We start from the raw sequence: 23,762 nt of genomic DNA, 5'->3' as shown, positions 1-23,762 counted from the left end.
AAGTGTCTACTATGAAATGCTCTTCGTTGGAAGCAACTTAATGAATCATACAAATAGGATGAGATGCTGCCTTAGAATTTTGCCAAAAGAAGGAATTTTAGAAGGTAGCATAATCGTTTCCTTTCACAGGGCAGCATAATCCTATTTTAGAACAGCCTTTGCTTCGGGAGCATGCCTATGAGGCCTTTTCCACTGCACGGTACAACTTGACTCGCTTTTTTGGGGTTTTGAACTGTGGATAGTACCTGGTGCCAAATACTTTTTTTAGTACCACCTCGGTCGAGGTTCCAAGCGAGCCGAGCCGATACTAAATGTGACGTCAAAATCCTGCAGATCACTGATTGGTCAGAGAGAATCGTCACTACCAGCGTCACTGGATTTCCAACACGCGACATCAACCCGCTAGTTTTAAAGTTAGCAACAGCGATAGTAGTATAATTTGTTTATGTGAATTTCGAATTGTGAAAAAAGAAATGGCTGTGCGCAAAACCACGCCATGGTCAATAAACGAGGTGCAGACGGTCCACTCGTTAGCGATGAGCGAAACGAAAAAGTCTCGCAGGAAGTGTCTCGGCTGTTGGCCGCACACGGCTGCCACCTGACCTACCAACAGTCTAGGGAAAAGTAAAAAAAAAAAATACTTAAAAGAACCATCAAGGAAAAGTGGAAGTGGTTCAACCAAATGGACGCTATCTAAACCAGCGAGTAATGGGATGGAGAGTGCCCTGGACTCAGCCATGATGGAGGATGGTACGTTTTGTTATATTAACTCTATACTCTGCTTGAAAGCTTCACTTTATTTAGTTGAGCAGCTACTGGAAAGCTTCTAAAACAACCAGTCCAATTTAACGGTTACACTTGTGTGAAATCACCATGCAACAACTGCTTTATGCAGCACAATGAGCTAGCAGCTAACAGCTAGCAGTCGTGTTATTGTTTAGGTCAGTTTGTGTTGTGTTTAAGATGATGTCACGGCAGTAGAGGCGACACAACTACGACACAAAGACGATCAGCCTATAATCACACCCATGGTGGTGGTGTAGTGGTCTGGTGGTTGTGTAGTGGTCTAAGCACATATCTGGTAATCTGGTAATCAGAAGGATGCTGGTTCGAGCCCCACAGCCACCACCATTGTGCCAAATGCATAAATGTAATATTGGGGCAGTGGTGGCTCAGTGGTTGCGGCTCAGGGTTCAAGCCCCTTGAGCAAGGACCTTAACTCCAGGTTGCTCCGGGGGGATTGTCCCTGTAATAAGTGCACTGTAAATCACTTTGGATAAAAGTGTCTGCCAAATGCGTAAATGTAAATGTTGAGGGGCACTAAACTGCAGTGGAAATGCAAGCTCAGAAACGTAAAGCGAGTCGAGTCGAACCGTAACGTGCGGTGGAAACAGGGCCATTATGTTACAGTATGGCATCCAAAAAGCTATAAAGATATATGCATCCTTAATATCAATATTACAAGCATACCCACGTTTACAAGCATACCCCATGTTTAGACACAGTTTAAGGTTTTTACACATTCATAATTAGAAACCAAGAGCAAATGATGAAATCACAACAACTTCTTGTTAAAAATCGATTAAAAAAAGCTGATTAAACATAGAAAATACTGTCAATGAAAGACTTTACTGTTCAAAGAAAACATGTATACGAATGCAAATGATTAACTACAACAGTAAACAACAGAAGACATTTACAGTGGAATGCATAATAAAACCATTCGGCTTGCTCCGTTTCTGCTTATAAACTGCGTTCCCTATAAAAGGTCCGAAGCTCTCAGCCTCTTTCAAGAGCACTTACTACAAATTTATGGTTAATTAAACAACATTGCATTAATTAATACCTTTTTTAGTCCTCTATATGAGGCTGATTTAATCATTAAAACTTGCATCCTAGCTACTGTTTAAATACAAGGCAAGGACTCTATGTGTTAACTGGTGTCGACGTGGTTACTGATTTGTGCCATACTCAAGCTGAATCTGTACGCCAGGCGCCAGTTCGCGTGACCTTGGCCTGTGCTGTGTTTATAATCGACTGGAATCACTGACCTGTAGCCGACCAGACTTCAGCACAGCAAACATGCACTGGGACGTGTTGAAGGCGTGTCGCCAGTTATGGTACGTTACATTCTTTCTGTAGTTCTTTTTCACACTTAATATCCACTGACACAAACTCTGAAACAGGAAACAGGGTAACTAGTTACTTTCATAGATATACAGATCAAAAGACTGAAAGAAACGTGGTGGTAGAACTCAATCTATTCAAAGAGAAAGACTTGATTAAATAATCTATTTCCAACTGAATGTTTCGCCAAAAGTGGGATTACATACTATTGATCTCATATAAGTGTACTTCATTAAACATATTTAAAGGACTATTTATTTCCTTTCCGTGCTGGGAGACACGGAAAACCAATAAAAAGGCCCATCTTTCTGTCTTGCATGAAGATGTCTTGGCTAGCAATGAAGGCCATAAAAGGAGCTTAAAGCAGCCTGTGAAACACACAGTGAAGCTGGAGTTTTACTATTATAGGCTGCTGTTTTACTGGAGCTGATCTGGCCATTATGGTTCAAACTGCTGAAGAAAGAGGACATCTCTTCATGTATACTTGATGATAATGGTATCTCCAATCCCCAAACATACCTTTTATGCACTATGTATAAAATATATTAGTAACTAGAAAGGAATATTCCATCAAGACAACTAAAAAGTTTGATTTGAAGGCAATTAACACCTTGTGTAGTCTGAATACTTTACAATCTAAAAAGTGCTAATGTTTGTTGGAATATCAATGGATGATAGGTAGTTGCTAAGGTGTTCTGGGTAGTTGCTAGGTAGTTGTTACGTGTCCTAGGTGGTTGCTACGGCATTTTAAGGCAGGTGCTAGGTTCTTCTGGGTGGTGGCTAGGGTTTAGATAGGGTGTTAGTAGGTAGATTTAGGGAGCCCTAACTGGTCGCTAGAGCGCTACAAGGTAGTTGCTTTGATCTGGTTGGTTGCTAGAGAATTGCCAGTTGGTTCCTGTGGTGTTCTGGGTGGTTGCAGATGGTTGCTACGTGGTTGCTAAGTTATTCTAGGTGGTTGCTAGTTGGCTGTCATGGTGTCCTAGGTGGTATTTAGATTATTGCTAGGCAGTTGCTAGAAAGTTGCTACATCATTGCTAGCTTGGTCTGGGTGGTTTCTAGGGCAATAGGTTATTCTAGGTGGTTGCTAGGATGTTGCTATTTGGTTTCTAGAGTGTCCAAGGTGGTTGCTAGACATTTTTAAGCAATTACTAGGTTGTTCTGTGTGGTGGCTAGGGTTTTGATAGGGTGTTGTTAGATGGATTTTAGGGAGTCCAATGTGGTTGCTAGATTGCTACAAGGTTGTTGCTTTGTTCTGGGTGGTTGCTAGGGCATTGCCAGGTGGTTACTTTGGTGTTCTGGGAGGTTGCAAGTGTGTTGCTAGGTGGTTGCTAGGTGGCTTTTATGGTGATCTAGGTGGTTGCTAGAGCAATGTTAGGTGGTTACTAGGTTGTTCTGGGTGGTTGCTAGGGCATTGCCAGGTGGTTAATTTGGTGTTCTGGGAGGTTGCAAGGGCATTGCTAGGAGGTTGCTAGTTGGCTTTTATTGTGATCTAGGTGGTTGCTAGGGCATTACTAGGGGGTTACTATGTTATTCTGGGTGGCTGCTAGGGTGTTGCTAGGTGGTTTCCATGTCGTTTCTAGGGTGTCCTATGTGGTTGCTAAATCATTGCTAAGTGGTTACTAGATTGTTATAGCTGGTTGCTAGGTAGTTGTTATGGAGCCCTATGCAGTTGCTAGATCATTGCTAGGCAGTTGCTAGTTGTTTTGATGTCCTAGGTGGTTGCTAAAGCATTACTAGGTTGTTCTGGGTACTTGATAGGGCGTTGTTTTATAAGTTGTTTCTAGGATGTCCTAAGTGGTTGCTAGAGAATTGCTAAGTGGTTGTTAGGTTGTTCTGGGTGGATACTAGGGCATTGCCAGGTGGTGTCTAGGTGGTTGCTAGGGTGTTCTGGGTGGTTGCTAGTTGGTTATTATGGTGTCCTAGGCAGTTGCTAGGTTGTTGCAAAGTGGTTGTTACAGAGTCCTAGAGAGTTGCTAGGCACTTGCTAAGATGTTCTGATTGGTTGCTAGGAGGTTGTTGGGTGATGGTTGTTCTAGTTCATTTTTAGAACATAACTAGGTAGTTGTCAGGTTGTTCTGGCTATATTTTCACATCTGAGATACTTTTGAGTGCATTATTATTCTTATTATTATTTCAAATGGACTTGCTTACAATGGGGCCACAGAACAGTTACCTTGTACTTCATCTGAAAGTTCTGCACCAGTTTGAGGTCCACAAACATACGGATGGTTGCCTGGGTCGTCTCTGTGTCCGTGAGGTCAAAATCGCTGAAGCTGAAGTCCAGCAGTCTGTAAGACTGAGCCGAAGGGATGGTAGCTGCCTGCAGAGAGAGAACATTAAACCAAAACATTTCATTTAACAAGCAAGCAATCACTCCAATACAGAGCTGAGTTCATCCGTAAACATACTCACACTCACACTCATCTGTACAATCACAATTATTTATTCACTCAACAAACATTCAAACTGCAAGGCAAGAGATCACCGTCTGTCAGGCATTAATAATCAATGAGCTGTGATCAGCAGTTAGCTGTACACTGGATGAGCATTAGTTTGTGTGCTTGTGGCTGAAACGCTGCATTGCATAATGCAGAGCTCATAAATACAGTCTGATCACTCTGTTTCTCTATATCCTGTTGTTTGTCTTTCCTGTTGTAAAATGTTATCAAGAAGGCAAAGGAGAATCATGCACTACAAGACCAAGAACTTACAGTGTGTTAAGAACATAAATAGGTTCAATTTTAATTTCATATTGACTTCACACATTATTATTAGCATATTTTTAAATAATGATATCAACGTTTAACCTCCTATTCCATCATACTCAAAAAATAAGTACATCCTCATGTGCTGTAAACCTTTTGCGTGCCTTATGAATTATGCAAACAGTGATAAATCTACATGTTGACCTTTTCTTCATGAGAATAATTGGTGTAATTAAGGAACAAATTGGTCTCAATTGAAGCTGAAATTTTGGCGCTAAGACAATTTTCATTGCTTGTTTTTCCATATGCTGTATCCAAGCAACCTGTGCTTGATGGAAATACCCTCCTCACACAGCTGTGTGTGTCTGAAGCTATGAAATATGTTAAAACATTGTGTGGAAAAACACAATTATTGAAGCAATTATCCACGAGGGCTTGTGCAAGATGTTGCCACGGATACAGTGTGATCTTAGACATAATTTTCATTTTTGGGTGAACTACCCATGTATCAATGGTTAACTCGGGGCAGAAGATAACGTCAGATGGTTTACACTGACATCTGTCAGAAAGCCAACTGTCTTTTATATCTCTTTTATGACATAAAGGATGAAAACTAGTAAATGAAGAAACTGTAATTTACCACAGTTACCTGGAGCGCCTGCGTCTCTTCCTCCGCCGCAGAGGCGTGATATGAGAGAACCTGCAGAAAATGCACATATAAGCTTATGATTCATAGACTTATGAGGGCAATGTTTTGGCCATTTACAACACACAGAGGGGAATTCACTAAGAATAAATAGCACCAAGTTAAAGCACTGTTAAGAAATCACTTCTGTAATCACCCAAATCATCTCTTTAATTTGTCGAAAGTGCGCTAGTAGGCTACAGCATCACTTCTGTAATCACCCAAATCATCTCTAACACGTCGAAAGTGCGCTAGTAGGCTACAGCATCACTTCTGTAATCTCCCAAATCATCTCTTTAACATGTCGAAAGTGCGCTAGTAGGCTACAGCATCCCTTCTGTAATCTCCCAAATCATCTCTTTAACATGTCGAAAGTGCGCTAGTAGGCTACAGCATCACTAATCACCCAAATCATCTCTTTAACATGTCGAAAGTGGGCTAGTAGGCTACAGCATCACTTCTGTAATCTCCCAAATCATCTCTTTAACACATCGAAAGTGGGCTAGTAGGCTACAGCATCCCTTCTGTAATCTCCCAAATCATCTCTTTAACATGTCGAAAGTGCGCTAGTAGGCTACAGCATCACTTCTGTAATCACCCAAATCATCTCTAACACGTCGAAAGTGCGCTAGTAGGCTACAGCATCACTTCTGTAATCACCCAAATCATCTCTTTAACACATCGAAAGTGCGCTAGTAGGCTACAGCATCCCTAATCACCCAAATCATCTCTTTAACATGTCGAAAGTGCGCTAGTAGGCTACAGCATCACTTCTGTAATCTCCCAAATCATCTCTTTAACATGTCGAAAGTGCGGCTAGTAGGCTACAGCATCACTTCTGTAATCACCCAAATCATCTCTTTAACACGTCGAAAGTGGGCTAGTAGGCTACAGCATCACTAATCACCCAAATCATCTCTTTAACATGTCGAAAGTGGGCTAGTAGGCTACAGCATCACTTGTAATCACCCAAATCATCTCTTTAACATGTCGAAAGTGGGCTAGTAGGCTACAGCATCACTTCTGTAATCACCCAAATCATCTCTTTAACATGTCGAAAGTGGGCTAGTAGGCTACAGCATCACTTCTGTAATCACCCAAATCATCTCTTTAACATGTCGAAAGTGGGCTAGTAGGCTACAGCATCACTTCTGTAATCACCCAAATCATCTCTTTAACATGTCGAAAGTGGGCTAGTAGGCTACAGCATCACTTCTGTAATCACCCAAATCATCTCTTTAACATGTCGAAAGTGGGCTAGTAGGCTACAGCATCACTTCTGTAATCACCCAAATCATCTCTTTAACATGTCGAAAGTGGGCTAGTAGGCTACAGCATCACTTCTGTAATCACCCAAATCATCTCTTTAACATGTCGAAAGTGGGCTAGTAGGCTACAGCATCACTTCTGTAATCACCCAAATCATCTCTTTAACATGTCGAAAGTGGGCTAGTAGGCTACAGCATCACTTCTGTAATCACCCAAATCATCTCTTTAACATGTCGAAAGTGGGCTAGTAGGCTACAGCATCACTAATCACCCAAATCATCTCTTTAACATGTCGAAAGTGGGCTAGTAGGCTACAGCATCACTTCTGTAATCACCCAAATCATCTCTTTAACATGTCGAAAGTGGGCTAGTAGGCTACAGCATCACTAATCACCCAAATCATCTCTTTAACATGTCGAAAGTGGGCTAGTAGGCTACAGCATCACTAATCACCCAAATCATCTCTTTAACATGTCGAAAGTGGGCTAGTAGGCTACAGCATCACTTCTGTAATCACCCAAATCATCTCTTTAAAACATCGAAAGTGGGCTAGTAGGCTACAGCATCACTTCTGTAATCTCCCAAATCATCTCTTTAACATGTCGAAAGTGGGCTAGTAGGCTACAGCATCCCTTCTGTAATCATCCAAATCATCTCTTTAACATGTCGAAAGTGCGCTAGTAGGCTACAGCATCACTAATCACCCAAATCACCTCTTTAACACATCGAAAGTGGGCTAGTAGGCTACAGCATCACTTCTGTAATCACCCAAATCATCTCTTTAAAACATCGAAAGTGCGCTAGTAGGCTACAGCATCACTTCTGTAATCACCCAAATCATCTCTTTAACGTGTCAAAAGTGCGCTAGTAGGCTACAGCATCACTTCTGTAATCACCCAAATCATCTCTTTAACATGTCGAAAGTGCGCTAGTAGGCTACAGCATCACTAATCACCCAAATCATCTCTTTAACACGTCGAAAGTGGGCTAGTAGGCTACAGCATCACTTCTGTAATCTCCCAAATCATCTCTTTAACGTGTCGAAAGTGCGCTAGTAGGCTACAGCATCACTTCTGTAATCACCCAAATCATCTCTTTAACATGTCGAAAGTGCGCTAGTAGGCTACAGCATCACTAATCACCCAAATCATCTCTTTAACATGTCGAAAGTGCGCTAGTAGGCTACAGCATCACTTCTGTAATCACCCAAATCATCTCTTTAACATGTCGAAAGTGCGCTAGTAGGCTACAGCATCACTTCTGTAATCACCCAAATCATCTCTTTAACATGTCGAAAGTGGGCTAGTAGGCTACAGCATCACTTCTGTAATCACCCAAATCATCTCTTTAACACGTCGAAAGTGCGCTAGTAGGCTACAGCATCACTAATCACCCAAATCATCTCTGTCGAAGTGCTAGTAGGCTACAGCGTCACTAATCACCCAAATCATCTCTTTAACACGTCGAAAGTGGGCTAGTAGTCTACAGCATCACTTCTGTAATCTCCCAAATCATCTCTTTAACATGTCGAAAGTGTGCTAGTAGTCTACAGCATCACTTCTGTAATCTCCCAAATCATCTCTTTAACATGTCGAAAGTGCGCTAGTAGTCTACAGCATCACTAATCACCCAAATCATCTCTTTAAAGAGTCGAAAGTGGGCTAGTAGGCTACAGCATCACTTCTGTAATCACCCAAATCATCTCTTTAACATGTCGAAAGTGCGCTAGTAGGCTACAGCATCACTTCTGTAATCACCCAAATCATCTCTTTAACATGTCGAAAGTGCGCTAGTAGGCTACAGCATCACTTCTGTAATCACCCAAATCATCTCTTTAACATGTCGAAAGTGGGCTAGTAGGCTACAGCATCACTAATCACCCAAATCATCTCTTTAACATGTCGAAAGTGGGCTAGTAGGCTACAGCATCACTTCTGTAATCACCCAAATCATCTCTTTAACATGTCGAAAGTGCGCTAGTAGGCTACAGCATCACTAATCACCCAAATCATCTCTTTAACATGTCGAAAGTGGGCTAGTAGGCTACAGCATCACTTCTGTAATCACCCAAATCATCTCTTTAACATGTCGAAAGTGGGCTAGTAGGCTACAGCATCACTTCTGTAATCTCCCAAATCATCTCTTTAACGTGTCGAAAGTGGGCTAGTAGGCTACAGCATCACTTCTGTAATCACCCAAATCATCTCTTTAACACGTCGAAAGTGGGCTAGTAGGCTACAGCATCACTTCTGTAATCACCCAAATCATCTCTTTAACATGTCGAAAGTGGGCTAGTAGGCTACAGCATCACTAATCACCCAAATCATCTCTTTAACATGTCGAAAGTGGGCTAGTAGGCTACAGCATCACTAATCACCCAAATCATCTCTTTAACATGTCGAAAGTGGGCTAGTAGGCTACAGCATCACTTCTGTAATCACCCAAATCATCTCTTTAACATGTCGAAAGTGGGCTAGTAGGCTACAGCATCACTTCTGTAATCACCCAAATCATCTCTTTAACATGTCGAAAGTGGGCTAGTAGGCTACAGCATCACTTCTGTAATCACCCAAATCATCTCTTTAACATGTCGAAAGTGGGCTAGTAGGCTACAGCATCACTTCTGTAATCACCCAAATCATCTCTTTAACATGTCGAAAGTGGGCTAGTAGGCTACAGCATCACTTCTGTAATCACCCAAATCATCTCTTTAACATGTCGAAAGTGGGCTAGTAGGCTACAGCATCACTTCTGTAATCACCCAAATCATCTCTTTAACATGTCGAAAGTGGGCTAGTAGGCTACAGCATCACTTCTGTAATCACCCAAATCATCTCTTTAACATGTCGAAAGTGCGCTAGTAGGCTACAGCATCACTTCTGTAATCACCCAAATCATCTCTTTAACATGTCGAAAGTGGCTAGTAGGCTACAGCATCACTAATCACCCAAATCATCTCTTTAACATGTCGAAAGTGGGCTAGTAGGCTACAGCATCACTTCTGTAATCACCCAAATCATCTCTTTAACATGTCAAAGTGCGCTAGTAGGCTACAGCATCACTAATCACCCAAATCATCTCTTTAACATGTCGAAGTGGGCTAGTAGGCTACAGCATCACTTCTGTAATCACCCAAATCATCTCTTTAACATGTCGAAAGTGCGCTAGTAGGCTACAGCATCACTTCTGTAATCACCCAAATCATCTCTTTAACATGTCGAAAGTGGGCTAGTAGGCTACAGCATCACTTCTGTAATCACCCAAATCATCTCTTTAACATGTCGAAAGTGCGCTAGTAGGCTACAGCATCACTTCTGTAATCACCCAAATCATCTCTTTAACATGTCGAAAGTGCGCTAGTAGGCTACAGCATCACTAATCACCCAAATCATCTCTTTAACACGTCGAAAGTGCGCTAGTAGGCTACAGCATCACTAATCACCCAAATCATCTCTTTAACACGTCGAAAGTGCGCTAGTAGGCTACAGCATCACTAATCACCCAAATCATCTCTTTAACATGTCGAAAGTGGGCTAGTAGGCTACAGCATCACTTCTGTAATCTCCCAAATCATCTCTTTAACATGTCGAAAGTGCGCTAGTAGTCTACAGCATCACTTAATCACCCAAATCATCTCTTTAACAGAGTCGAAAGTGGGCTAGTAGGCTACAGCATCACTTCTGTAATCTCCCAAATCATCTCTTTAACGAGTCGAAAGTGCGCTAGTAGGCTACAGCATCACTAATCACCCAAATCATCTCTTTAACACGTCGAAAGTGCGCTAGTAGGTTACAGCATCACTTCTGTAATCTCCCAAATCATCTCTTTAACATGTCGAAAGTGCGCTAGTAGTCTACAGCATCACTTCTGTAATCACCCAAATCATCTCTTTAACACGTCGAAAGTGCGCTAGTAGTCTACAGCATCACTAATCTCCCAAATCATCTCTTTAACATGTCGAAAGTGGGCTAGTAGTCTACAGCATCACTAATCACCCAAATCATCTCTTTAACATGTCGAAAGTGGGCTAGTAGGCTACAGCATCACTAATCACCCAAATCATCTCTTTAACACGTCGAAAGTGCGCTAGTAGGCTACAGCATCACTTCTGTAATCACCCAAATCATCTCTTTAACATGTCGAAAGTGGGCTAGTAGGCTACAGCATCACTTCTGTAATCTCCCAAATCATCTCTTTAACATGTCGAAAGTGCGCTAGTAGTCTACAGCATCACTAATCACCCAAATCATCTCTTTAAAGAGTCGAAAGTGCGCTAGTAGGCTACAGCATCACTTCTGTAATCTCCCAAATCATCTCTTTAACGAGTCGAAAGTGCGCTAGTAGGCTACAGCATCACTAATCACCCAAATCATCTCTTTAACACGTCGAAAGTGCGCTAGTAGGTTACAGCATCACTTCTGTAATCTCCCAAATCATCTCTTTAACATGTCGAAAGTGCGCTAGTAGTCTACAGCATCACTTCTGTAATCACCCAAATCATCTCTTTAACACGTCGAAAGTGCGCTAGTAGTCTACAGCATCACTAATCTCCCAAATCATCTCTTTAACATGTCGAAAGTGGGCTAGTAGTCTACAGCATCACTAATCACCCAAATCATCTCTTTAACATGTCGAAAGTGCGCTAGTAGGCTACAGCATCCCTTCTGTAATCTCCCAAATCATCTCTTTAACGTGTCGAAAGTGCGCTAGTAGGCTACAGCATCCCTTCTGTAATCACCCAAACCATCTCTTTAACGTGTCGAAAGTGCGCTAGTAGGCTACAGCATCAGTAACGATAAGAGTAAGATGTAAGGTTAGTTCGGTAAACGTTGTGCTGTTCCTGGCTGTGTGTAGCACCTGCAACTCTGCATTTCCTTCTGAGGAATCCCAATGCTAGTGTTTATATCAATGTCACTGATCATTTCAGTCTTATCTGGACAGACTGAGAGTGGCACATTTCAGCACAGATTTTTTTGTCAATCTGTCACAATTTAATGCAAACTTTGCAAAGAGGCTGTTATTGAAAGATGGGGCAGCACAAACTATATTGGACCAAACAAGTGCTGTAACTTATTTCTTACACAATGAAATTAGCCAATCATAATAAAAGGAGTTTTTGTTTTGAACATTTAAAAGGTACAGTAGCAAAAAAATGGCTTCTTAAATTTTTTAATTGGTCATGAAAATCTTTGTAACGACTGTTTTTGGCACAAGAAACCTTATCAAGGAGACTGTAATTATACTGTATGACCCCAAACTGACTTTGCACAAAGGTTAAATCACGCTCACCTCAAGTGTGACCTCTTGCTTAGCCATTGCTCGTTCCACTGTCTCGTACATCTGTGTGTTCTGGATGCCCAGCCCACAAAAGACTGCAAAGGCCTCCAGGAACTGTTCGTCATTCCGATTAAAGGCTTTCACTTCCCCTGAAGCTTCATCCATCTTATTGACCAGCTGGCAGACTCCTGTATTCACAGGCAAACAACATACTTAAAACAATAGTTCACCCCCCAAAAAAGACAAATTCTGTCATCATTTACTCACCCTCGAGTTGTTTAAAATCAATTTGACTTACTGTTATCACAAAAGAAGATGTTAGGTTGAATGTTACTCTCAGTCACCACTCACTTTCATTGCATCATTTCATTGCATTTCATATCACATTTTCATTTTCAAGGTTGGGAACAACATGAGGGTGAGTAAATGATGACAGAATCTTTCATTGAGTGGTTTATCAGCTATCCTTAGGTGCACAGTTAACCTCCATTATTGTGTTGGGGCAGATAAAGGATAAAAGATTCAAGAAAATCAGACAGGCCGCCTGATACGCTGTATCATTTATTGCATGAGTGGACAGTTTAGCATAGAACCGAATATATAAACCCTACAAACCCCCAAATAAAATGAAAATGGCAGCGTTAATTATTCTAATCAATTCAGACTTTTATGATGGAGCTTGTATTGATGTGTCCAGCTGTCTGATTCTCTCAAGTCTAAAGAGTAGCTCGATTTTAAGGTTCCTCCACCTCCAAAATTCCAATTTAACCCCTGGTAATAACACACCTCTCCTCAAAAAAAGATTTTAGGAATAATGTAAATTGATAGCTGATTTTGTATCATATCCAGCTCTAGATATTGTTTTGAACAGTATGTGTAAAATAGAATAGGAAAATAAACATACCTATTACTTTGTCCTTTTTCCCATTTCTAATTGGCAAACATAGAAGACTTTTAACTTGACCGTTTGCGGCCTGCAGATTTTCACTCTGTAAAACAGAGATAAGATGAGCAAAAATGACAACAAAGATTTACAGAATACAATTAAAACTAGATGTTGTTAATGTTGGCTTGAAACAACGTTGTCTGAAGGTTATGACACAGTTGGGAAAGAAGGAAGAAACTTTGTGTAGTTTAAAGGCCTTGTGAGTGTTTGTTTGCATTTGAATTTTTTTACAGCTCGAGTTTGTCCCGTTTGATCTTTCCGTCAGTGTAAATCTATGGGATTTATTCGAGGTTCAATCGTCTGCTTTATGAAAAACGTAATTATGATAATTTAGGGCTGGACTGGTAAACTGGCATACCAGGCATTTTCCCGGTGGGCCGACGCACTTTTGGGCCGATCAGGGGTGTAATGTCCATCGGGAGAACAGAGCGGGCCGGTGGTTCGGCCGCGGAACGAGCCGAATGTGCCGCGATAATCAACAATGAGCCGCCGCGTTATGCAGAAAAAGACAGCGAGCAATCTTGAGCCGATTTCTCTTCCCAGTCCAGCCCTGGTCATAGCAAAGCAACACGATACAGAAGAGTCGAGTGTGGTGGACGTAGCCAAGGCTGGACTGGGAAGAGAAATCGTCCCGGGATTTTACACAGCAACTGGCCCAAAAGTTGTTGAGCGGGGTTGTTGTCCTTTTCTGCATATTGCAGTGGCTCATTATAGCTTATAACGTCCCATTTCGCAGCTGACCCGCCGGCCCTCTCGGTTCTCCCCATGGCCAGTCCGCCCCTGAATGACCCCAAAGTTCGTCGGCTCACCGGGAAAATGCCCGGTATGCCAGATTACCAGTCCAGCCTTGGATGTAGCTTGAAAGCTCCTGAAAAAGTTGCAATTGGAAATTCTAGTCTTGATTTGGAGATTTTGTAAAAGCTCTTCTCAAGCCACATAATGCGTTTAAACTTAATAAGGCTTGGAAAAGGGGGCAGTTCATAGATGAAACACAGGGGTGGTGGTAAGTGTCTGAATGAAAAAGAAAAATCTGAATCCCAGAGTGGGATGACCCGATGTTTCCATGTGTACTCACTGTCCATGGAAATCGCTGGTCCTTGGTGACATCTGCGATGTTCAGTGGCTCCATAGTGTTCTTTACAAACTGAGCGTACATGTAGTTAATCTTGTTAACATCACATTCCCTGTAAAGCAAAAATCTTTCAGCAGACCTGCTTATAACGTCACTATATATCATTATAATGGATCTCCTCTCATGTGTGACATGGCAATGTGTCTGTGCAATAAACAACCTAGAATAAGGTTTTTGTAAATAGAAACCATTTTATAGAGAACAGTGGTTCTCAACTGGGTTTTACTGGTCTTCAGGAGGCAGATTTTGCTTTAGCATGGTGGTCTTAAACATGGAGGCGCTCTGTTTGACTGACAGGTGGCCAATGTGTGTTTGCATTACATCCGTGTGTGTTTCAAAAGGGCCTGCTTTACCTTACATGCTCAGTTCATCTTATATACAGTACTGATATATAATGTTCTACATCTTTATATTATAGTTCCTGTAGATATAGTTACTGTAGATAAGCTCACCTATTTGGGAAGTCCACAGATCCATCAAGGTCCTCGTATTCCATGTTAAACACACTGGAGAATGTGTTCTGTAACACAAGAACAGCAATTACCAGCTTTACAATAAACGTCCTACAGAGGTATACTTTAAAAAGGTTTAACAGAGAGGTACAGCAGTATTTAAGTGTCTGACTGCTTGTGTAAACTCAACACTGAATCTCCTGCAGTCACATGGTTTAATGTGCTCATGTTTGTGCATTTCTGGAAGGGTTAGAAATTCCCGCTCACGACAATTAAACAGTTTTGGAGCACAAGCACAGCTCAGTGTGAACACAATTTATAAAGCCATCAAATAAGAGTTCAGAATGTTTCTCCACAATAAACAGAAGGGGAAATATAATATATTGGGAGTTCATTTCCACATTCCAGACCACTTTGCTGGCACCTTATACGGATTTGTCTGCAAACATATCTTCCTCTTGCAACAGCTGCTTTTCTGAAATATTAAGACACTGGGAAGAGTGTTTTAAAGAACCTGTGAAGCCATTTCCGTATATGCTTGTGTTCTCCTGAAGCTTTATCAAATGAATTTTAGCATTTAAACTGCTCAGATCCTGACTGATCCCACACTACACAGATTTAGTCCAATCAAACACTCTCGAAAATGTCCCTATTGGCTATTCTTCTTTATTTCTTTTTTTGAAGGATGAACCCTTTGATATATTTGAGCCAAACTTTCTGTTTAAATAGGTAATACATGAAAACTGTGCTCGTCAAAACTTTTATAGGGTCTAAAGCAGGGCTGGACTGTGAAGAAAAATCGGACTGGGATTTTACAGAGCAACTGGCCCAAAAGGAGAACCGAGCGGGCCGGCAGGTCGGCTGCGAAATGGGCCGTTATAAGCTAAAATGAATCGCCGCAATATGCAGAAAAGGACAACAACCCCGCTCAACAACTTTTGGGCCAGTTGCTGTGTAAAATCCTGGGCCAATTTCTCTTCCCAGTCTAGCCTTGGCTACATCCACCACACTCGGCACAGATTTTCAGACTCTTCTGTATTGGGTTGCTTTGCTATGACCAGGGCTGGACTGGGAAGAGAAATCGGCCCGGGATTGTTCGCTGTCCTTTTCTGCATATCGCGGCGCCGTTTTGTGGTCTGTTCTGCATAACTCGGCGGCTCATTTTAGCTTATTGCAGCCCTTTCGGCCCGTTTCGCGGCCTACCCACCAGCCTGCTTAGTTCTTCCGATGGCCAGTCCACCACTGATCGGCCCACCGGGAAAATGCCCGGTATGCCGGATTACCAGTCCAGCCCTGGTCTCAAGTCACAGTCACAAGAACAATCAAATTCACAAGAACAATGCCAACACAACATAATATAATGAAACAACAAATCAGTCTGAATAGGCGTTTGTGTCGTTTTCATCTGGAAAGAAAGCAGAACATTAATGAATCAAAGAGATAAATGACTCGCAGAGAAGCTATTTATGCTTTTATCCAGGTTTTGTACTGTGACACCTACTCAAACTGTCCCTTCTTTGAGCAGGCAGGCTTTTCATGTAATACATGTCCTTTGATATCAACAGGAGTGCATATTGCTGTAAAACGTAATGTTGGGCTTGTGGCCCTTTTTTGCAATTCCTCCTTATTTTCTTCGCTACATTTTTCCGTAATTTATATCTTTCAAAATGCTTCTTTGTTTGTATTCTTTCCTTGTTTTAAATGCATTACGTTTTCCTAAAAAAAAAAAAAAAAAGGTACACTACAGAGGATTTGTTGATTCATTTTATTTATTTATTTTGTACAAATGAACAAAATACCTTTATTTAGCCAGTACATGGTTGCATACTACGAAAAGATGGTCCGGCTACTTTAACACGTGTTATGGTACTTACTTTCTCAGATTTCAGACTTTCTTCTTACTATCAGTGGCCACATTTATGTGCACTTTCTTACACCGATAAGGCATCAACATGTTAAGTCATGTAAATGCCTTAAACAGCATTTCTTTATCAGGGTCATAAATGGTTTTAGCCGTTGATTTTTGCCCATTGCACCAATTTCGCATTGCATTTACTGCATTTACTGCTGTTCCTACCTGCTCATCCAATGTGCAAAGTGTTGTGTGCATGCCTATTCTGACATCAAAAGCAGAGAAGGTCTCAATGATTTCAAGTTTCATGCAAACGTGGTTTTCTTGCATTGTCAGATTTTTTTAAATAAGCTGATTTTTGGTAGTTATCAGCATAGTGGTGTGCATATAAATGCACTCAGTGACTCTTGTTAAACACATTCTGCCCCTCAGCAAGTTGCTCCATTAAGATTACCTTCAAGAGCTATGTACCTTTTTGCATTATTTTTGGGGTTATTTTAATTGCATCTGCTTTAAGTAATATTATGTAACCATTTTTCATATTCTGTTGATGTTTCATGGAAAAACAACATAGCTGTACCGCACTTTGTGCACATTTAAAGAAACAGCAGTCGGAGAGTTTAACGATACGTTTGTGTATTCCATTCATTAACGACTGTCGATCAAGAATAATTCTGAACAAAGATTTGTTTTGGGTACCTTCATTTTTTTTTAAAAATACGGTACCTTTTATTACAAGTTCAGATTAAAAATATCCATTAAACTTACTTTAGAATGTTCAGTATTCAAATTCGAATGAGATGATGTCACTATAACAGTTAATTCTCTTGTAGAACGTGTAATTGTGATGTAGCACCTCAAAAACAAGTCTCTAACTTCTGAAATACAGATCACAGAAAGGGTGTGCTGGTGCTTGTTTGTAGGCCCGCCTGCATTTTCAAAGCATCCTATAAGCATTCAGGAAAACCAATATTTCACCAACACTAAAAAGCTCATTTCTAAAGAAATGAAAAACAAGCTTGACGTTTCCAACAGCAACTATGACTGTTTGTCCACATCAGTTCTTTTAGAGTTGATACTTTTTAATATAATATTTTGGTCTTACGGCTGTTTCTCTGTCCGAAATGAAGATGGTGCATCCCTGGGCTTGCATGAAAGATAAAATGGTGGCTACAGTTTTCCTCAGGAGAACCTCCAGAGACTGTTGCTCCTCGAAAATCAGGCTGGCTAGATCCAACAACACCTGAAACACAAGCCAGAAAATCATCAGGACTGACAGCCAGGATACTGCCTATGTTTGCAATGTATACTAGCTTCATACGGTAAATGCTGCGCAGTTCATGCGGTATACCGCCTACTACCAGGTATCTTTAAAAATAGTTCTTGAAAAAGTGGGCATTTTTCAAGAATGCATACATTGTTGCCGGCATACCTGGTTTCGCCTGTTTTCTAGTTGTGATGTCTCATAGAGCTGTGCATTGTGTAGCACTATGCCAGAGAAAGCCAGATATGATGAAAAGTCCTGTTGAGATGAAAAATAAAGGCATTATTATAGTACATGGCAGCAACTGTACAATACAAATGAGTGAAAGTATATTTTCCACCTTCTCATCCTGTTCTGTAAAGGTTGTATTCTCTCCACACCTCTTATTGATTGCTTGTGCTACACCGACAACCTTAAGGCATTACATCAGACAAAAGCAAATTATACATGCATCTCAGCTTCATGGTTTAATATCAAACATTGCATAACAGTTTTTCTTCTCACTTCATCTCTGTGGTTTTTAATGGGCAAACACAAGATGCTCTGCGTCTTATATCCTGTAATCTGGTCCACCTCTGCATTAAAGCGTGGATCCTGATGAAGAAAAGGTGAAAAAAGTGGCAACATCAAATCACACTCTGCATGCTCATTTATCTACATTTGTGACTATACAATAGTCATTTGATTTTGATAAGCACATGACTGTGAATCTGAAGGTCACTGGTTTGATCCCCACAGCCAGCACCATTGTGTCCTTGAGCAAGGCACTTAACTCCAGGTTGCTCCGGGGGGGATTGTCCCTGTAATAAGTGCACTGTAAGTCGCTTTGGATAAAAGCGTCTGCCAAATGCGTAAATGTAAATGATTAATGCTGATTTGGCAGCACTTTGCTATTTAAAACAATGTGCAATTTGCAATTTTAAAGCAATACATTTTAAAAATAGAAATAGCCTTTCAAATGCGATTCTATTCGCATTTGAAAACTCTATATGCAAACTCTATTCAGGGATCCAACACCTTTTCGTCAACACATTTCCATTATTGTTCCAGTCATTTACGTTCATGAGAGAGTCTAGATCCAGCGTATGACGTAGGCGTTGCGTAAGCTCCGGTGAGAAGTGACGAATGCGGAAGCGCAGAGGACAGAGGAAGCCAGTGATTATAGTATATAAAGTTATAAATATGGATATTTTTCTTGTAAAAACGCATTGCTATGCTTCAGAAGGCCTTTATTAACCCCCTGGAGCCGTATGGATTACTTTTATGATGGATGGATGCGCTTTTTTGGGCTTTAAAATCTAAGGTACCATTCACTCCCATTATAAAGCTTGGAAGAGCTGGATATTTTTTTATATAACTCCGATTGAGTTTGGCTGAAAGAAGAAAGTCATATGCACAACTAGGATGGCTTGAGGTTGAGTAAATTATGGGCTAATTTTTATTTTTGGGTGAACTAACCCTTTAATACTCACTTTATTGGAAGAAAACATGTCAAACTTAGATTTGGGTGGGCTAAACTGGGTCACTTTCCTTAAAGCTAACCAAGGTCTTCGCTTTAATCTTTCTTTCTCAATTTTCTTCTTTCATTTTTCCTCTCCCTGTAGTCTTACCGGGGAAAATGCAATTAATATAAATTACAAAGAGCTAAAAATAGCTCCTATTGTTTTACAAACTGTTGATTAGCAACTGAATTGCATAATATTTAATCAAATCAAAGACACACACTTTACAGACTCCCTACATGTCCATTCTTACACTTTATTATAGCCTTGAGAATATTACGAAGCAGTGGGTTTTATTTCAGACCCTCAAACAGAAGTGTTTCCCTACAGATAAAAGAACCTGCATTCATGTGCAAAAGGACTCATTAGTAGTCTGAAGTCTAATTACTGAGGAAAGCTAATGAATCTGAACTCACATCCATCCAATCAAAGTGGCATTACAAGATCAATGACATTGATGAATTAAATTGTTGTCTTCATTTACTCACTATTATGTTGTTCCAAACCTATATGAGTTTCTTTAGGCGATATAAGGCCTGTTAGTCTCAGTCACCATTTACTTTCATTGCATTTTATGTACTCTACATACAATGCAAATGCATGGTGACAGAAGCTGCCTGACATTTTCTGTGTTCAACGTAAAAAAGAAAGCCAAATGGATTTGGAACTACATGAGGATGAATAAATGATGGCTGTATTTCATTTGTCGGTCAACTTACCATTTAATATGGGACCTGTGCAATAAAATCACTTGCAGACCGTGTCTGCTTAAAGTTATGTGCAATCTTTAATGTCATGAACTCGTAATGCCAATAAACCCAGTGATGATATGAGTCATGGAAACTAGAAAGGGATTGATCAACACATTCTCACGGCGAAATCCTAAGGACTCCTCTGACTTCTTTACATTTGGCTAATTCATACGTTATGACTTCTCTCGTATGAATTCATATGACATTCACCACAGCCAATCACGTCCCACGAAATCGTTTCCATCTAGCATGCTACTGTTTCTTACCACTGTCACACACAACAGCTTCCTCTCATGTTTACACACTTTACTGATCGGTTAGGTTTAGATGAGAGGTTTGGGTAAGGCCATAATATGAATACATGTACATTTATGCATTTGGCAGACACTTTTACCCAAAGTGACTTACAGTGCACTTATTACAGGGACAATCCCCCCAGAGCAACCTGGAGTTAAGTGTCTTACTCAAGGACACAATGGTGGTGACTGTAGGGATCGAACCAGCAACCTTCTGATTACCAGTTATGTGCTTTAGTCCACTACACCACCATCACACGCATGTCCTCAAAGCCTCGCACACGGAGCTCGTGCTTACTTCCGCATCAAACATCTGGGCATTTGCACGTGACCAGATCATACGAATTCATAGGAACAACATCGTACGACATCATACGATTTAGCCGACTCGTAAAATATGTATGACTTTTCATGACATCGGGATAGATTGTTTCCTTCACTGTAAACCTTATTATTGTCTTTACTGAAAAAATAAAGTTGTCTTAATTAAACATTCCTTCAAATTTCAAGTTTTAGGCGCATAACTCAAATATCTAAGTCCATTGAACTTATTAGTTTTAAAAATCTATAGACTTAATATTTTAGGTGTTAATAACTAAAATTGCTGAGTACAAAATTGAGGCTAAGGCGAATACCTAATCCCTTGCGCTTGAATTATTTAATTATGTTTCCTTGGTCAAAGGAAAATTATGGAGGTCTTTAATGCCCAATTCCCAATGCGCTCTAAGTCCTTGTGGTGGCGTAGTGACTCGCCTCAATCTGGGTGGCGAAGGACAAATCTCAGTTGCCTCCGTGTCTGAGACCGTCAATCCACGCATCTTATCACAAGGCATCCCCGCACAACTCAGTCACCACGCGTCCCACCGAGAGCGAGAACCACATTATAGTGTCCACAAGGAGGTTACCCCATGTGGCTCTACCCTCCCTAGCAACCAGGCCAATATGGTTGCTTAGGAGACCTGGCTGGAGTCACTCAGCACGCCCTGGATTTGAACTCACGACTCAAGGAGTGGTAGTCAGCGTCAATACTCACTGAGCTACCATTGCCCATTAATGGTTGTTATTAAGAATTCAAAGAGGTTTTAGCTCTTTTGTAGTAGTGCTCATGTTGTTTTGTTGCAGATAGTTGTTTGGAGTGATGACACCATTAGGGTGATCTTTGTCCCCTTTGGTCAAGTCGGACCCTGTTCATTATATTCCAGATGTCCTTGTACATTTGCAACTGAAGTACAGGTATATATGCATTTGAGAGAACATTTATTTTATTTCATGTTTGACCTAGAATCTGTTTTTATCTTCTTTTTTGAGCTGTGATATTGATCTAAAGTTGAGTATATTCAACTCAAATTATTAAATAGAAACAACAATATTTAATTAGCAAATTTGGGTTAAGTGTACTTGCAACTAATTGCCTTAACTTAAGTAATTAAAGGTCAAACACATCTGTCATACACATCTGGGATGGCATATGGGTGAGTAAATGATGAGAGAATTTTCATTTTTGGTGAAATATCCCTTTAAGTTCATTCTATATAAACACCAAGTTAAGTGAACTTAATTACACAAGTGGAGATGCCTCAACTATACAACACTGAACGAAATGGCAGACAGCAGGTGATTTAACACAAAGCCTCACCTCATAAGCATTCTTGATGTTCAGAGGCTGTCCGGTGGCAGCCACATATCCCACAATGCCTTTGTTCCATTCAAGACGAATACCACGGTTGGAGGCCTCCTCAAGAGTGGATCCCTCTGCGACATCAAAAAGCCGACTAACAAGGAACTTCCTGTTCGAGCTGTCCTCACAAACCAGGAAGAACGAGTAGCGATCTGCTGCTATCAACTCGTGAGTATGCAAGAAGATCTTGTGGCAGAGGGCAGTAAGGTCCAAATGACTCGAAACATCACGTACCAGCTCCAACAGACGAGCACAACGGTCTTCGTTTTCCCGATTTCCACCAGTTTTCATGCAAACTCCCCCCTCATCTGTCCCATTGCCTGCACCTGGCCGCTGGGAGGTAGGAAGCGGCATCTGTACCCTTTCTGTATCACTTAGGAAGGTGAGCGCACCCTCTGCGTCCTTCACGACAATAGGCCGAAGAGGCCTATCAAACTCAGATGCAGAGATCTTTCGTGTAGGGGTGGATGGTGCTGGACTGGAAGATGGTGCATCAGTTGCATTCAGAGTATGGAGGGCTGTTAAAGGTTCTGCTGGGCCTTTCGATCCTTCTCTAGATGGCTGGATAGAGTGGACACGCTCCGCAAACCATGCATTGACCATTTCCCTAAGGAATGTAACCACAATACCAGGAATTAGTCCAGGAGGCTCTTGACGCACACATTTCATTTCCATTTGTTAATTCAATTTTCCATTTTCATTGATTATTTGCCAAGTATAAAATATGCAAGGGATTTGTCTTGCCGCAGATTAAGACATTATTTAATCAATAAAAGGAAATTACTTAATTTATCAAAAACATAAAGAAAGTGTTTTAAGTTGTCTTTGGTCACTTATTAAAGGGCCAAGCATGAGGCCTTATTGTTTTGGTGGAAGTTTATGGCAGATGGCCCACAGAATCGTGAAATTTGACATTAGGAGGTCTCCTAGACAAAGAGGAGCAAAACTACTGGTTAAAAAATAACCTGTAAAAAGGTGGCAGCTTCAATATTTTATTTTTACACAGAGATCGGTAGGTTTGTTACAAAATTTAGTTGACATTAGCGTCCCTTGTTGCATTCTATGAGTCCAAAGTTGGAGAGCCTAATCACAGAATTAGATATACCTACATACATATTAAAAAAATATCTTAATATCCTTTTAGATAATCCCAGAGATATGGGGCTCTCAATGTGGCTACATCTGATAAATTGTTTAATTTTACACAATTTCAATGGTAAAGAAAATAAAATGAATAAAACAAATCACAATACAAAGATTGTTTTCATTAAATTAAAGGCCTTAAGTACAAATAATGATGAAACTAGACATGTACCTTTATTTATTTACATAAAAACATTAGTCAAAATGTAGATTGTCTAGTCAAACAACTAGGTGCTGCCAGTTATTAAGAAAAAGCGCACCTGTGGCTCTTCAGTTTGTGCAATACCTATAAGTACTTTTTTGGATTTCAGAAATGTACATCTTTAAAGCTGTGGAATGCATCATTAGGGGTCCAAACACTAAACATTGTATGTGAGACAGGTTAGTTTTACCCTACTGATGATGTGTTGTTGCAATAGTAATCCTGTTCAGTACGAGAGTAACCGCAGGTTCACACATTTGGTGCTGGTGCTTGGCTGAGGAGCCACTGGTGCGAAGCTACCATCTGTGGGATTATGACTGAACGCCTCTAAGTCAGAATCCCCCCTAAACGTAATGATACCGCAGCGCCGCGGGACTCCGATTGGCCCGGGATAGCCGGCCTGCGAGGAGAGCCGTTCGAGACGGGCTTAGGGCGCGGTCGAATGAGTGCCGCCCCTCACCCATCACGCACTGAAAGTTT

General features: G+C 40.9%; 1 protein-coding gene across 3 annotated transcripts in view; it reads right to left on the bottom strand.

Moving 5' to 3' along the window:
* pde5ab (phosphodiesterase 5A, cGMP-specific, b) overlaps positions 1 to 23,762 on the bottom strand; it is a 41,418-nt gene that overhangs the window by 8,415 nt on the left and 9,241 nt on the right. For 2 of the 3 annotated variants that reach the window (XM_052131618.1, XM_052131601.1), the window contains exons 2-13: positions 21,896 to 22,544; positions 18,214 to 18,303; positions 18,050 to 18,121; positions 17,878 to 17,967; positions 17,551 to 17,688; positions 14,594 to 14,661; positions 14,085 to 14,193; positions 12,968 to 13,052; positions 12,076 to 12,251; positions 5,473 to 5,532; positions 4,301 to 4,447; positions 2,052 to 2,177 (exon numbers count right to left, since the gene is read on the bottom strand). In XM_052131618.1, the coding sequence (XP_051987578.1) occupies positions 2,052 to 2,177; positions 4,301 to 4,447; positions 5,473 to 5,532; positions 12,076 to 12,251; positions 12,968 to 13,052; positions 14,085 to 14,193; positions 14,594 to 14,661; positions 17,551 to 17,688; positions 17,878 to 17,967; positions 18,050 to 18,121; positions 18,214 to 18,303; positions 21,896 to 22,540 (1,806 nt within the window). In that variant the 5' untranslated portion in view covers positions 22,541 to 22,544. The remainder of the gene's footprint in view (positions 1 to 2,051; positions 2,178 to 4,300; positions 4,448 to 5,472; positions 5,533 to 12,075; positions 12,252 to 12,967; positions 13,053 to 14,084; positions 14,194 to 14,593; positions 14,662 to 17,550; positions 17,689 to 17,877; positions 17,968 to 18,049; positions 18,122 to 18,213; positions 18,304 to 21,895; positions 22,545 to 23,762) is intronic. The other variant, XM_052131611.1, reaches the window with a different exon arrangement.

Source organism: Xyrauchen texanus, chromosome 1, assembly GCF_025860055.1.
Source record: "Xyrauchen texanus isolate HMW12.3.18 chromosome 1, RBS_HiC_50CHRs, whole genome shotgun sequence".
NCBI lineage: Eukaryota > Metazoa > Chordata > Actinopteri > Cypriniformes > Catostomidae > Xyrauchen > Xyrauchen texanus.
This window is presented reverse-complemented; position numbering and strand designations above follow the sequence as displayed.